The sequence below is a fragment of the Equus quagga genome, unplaced genomic scaffold, assembly GCF_021613505.1.
Source record: "Equus quagga isolate Etosha38 unplaced genomic scaffold, UCLA_HA_Equagga_1.0 152160_RagTag, whole genome shotgun sequence".
NCBI classification, from domain to species: Eukaryota; Metazoa; Chordata; class Mammalia; order Perissodactyla; family Equidae; genus Equus; species Equus quagga.
Genome location: NW_025796906.1, coordinates 1 through 674, shown reverse-complemented (window position 1 = coordinate 674; position 674 = coordinate 1). Strand labels below are relative to the sequence as shown.

Genomic DNA, 674 nt, shown 5'->3' with positions numbered 1-674 from the left:
CTGTCACCATTAGAAACTGCTCCCTGAAATCACCGATTCCAGCATCCCACACTGCCCAGCATCCACACTGCCCACCCCTTCTACCCCTCCCACCCTCCACAAGATATCTCATTCTGGGTGCCTCCCAAATACCTCCAATTAAAAATGACAGAAATTGAGAGGAGTCAGAAGCACAGCAATAAATGCTTTAATTGTATGCACTGACAGCAGAAGACCAAGCCTTCCCCATCTATGGGTCACTGGGGGACCAGATGGGGCTGTTGATGAGGTCTCGCCAGGCTGTGGGACTCCGGCATCACTTCTTATTCGGTTGCGGCATCTGATCACTCTGACGGTAGGTCTCATTCTCAAAGAGGTGGCTGAGGTGCTGGTTGTTCTCCACTGCCCTCTGCACGTGTTCTGGGGTGATGCGTATCTTGCGGCTGCTGTGGGCCTCCTTGCCTGCCAGCTCCAGGATGTTGGCTGTCAGGTATTCAAGAATACCAGCGAGGAAAATAGGTGTCGACGAGCTCAGGCGCTGGCCATAGGCACCCTGTCGCAGGAGGCGGTCCACACGGCTAACAGGAAACTGCAGCTCGGCTCTTGTAGAGCGGGACTGGGTGTGCTTCCTACGCCTAAAAGACAGCTGGCGATTTCTCCTCCCAGACATGGTGTTTGCTGGGTTTTGCCCTGAT

General features: G+C 54.3%; 1 protein-coding gene across 1 annotated transcript; it reads right to left on the bottom strand.

Moving 5' to 3' along the window:
• Positions 1–295: 295 nt before the first annotated feature.
• Positions 296–649, bottom strand: LOC124233029 (histone H2A-Bbd type 1-like). The gene has a single exon (XM_046650024.1). It carries the CDS (start codon positions 647–649, stop codon positions 296–298), a length of 354 nt encoding a protein of 117 aa, XP_046505980.1.
• Between the last annotated feature and the right edge of the window lie 25 nt (positions 650–674).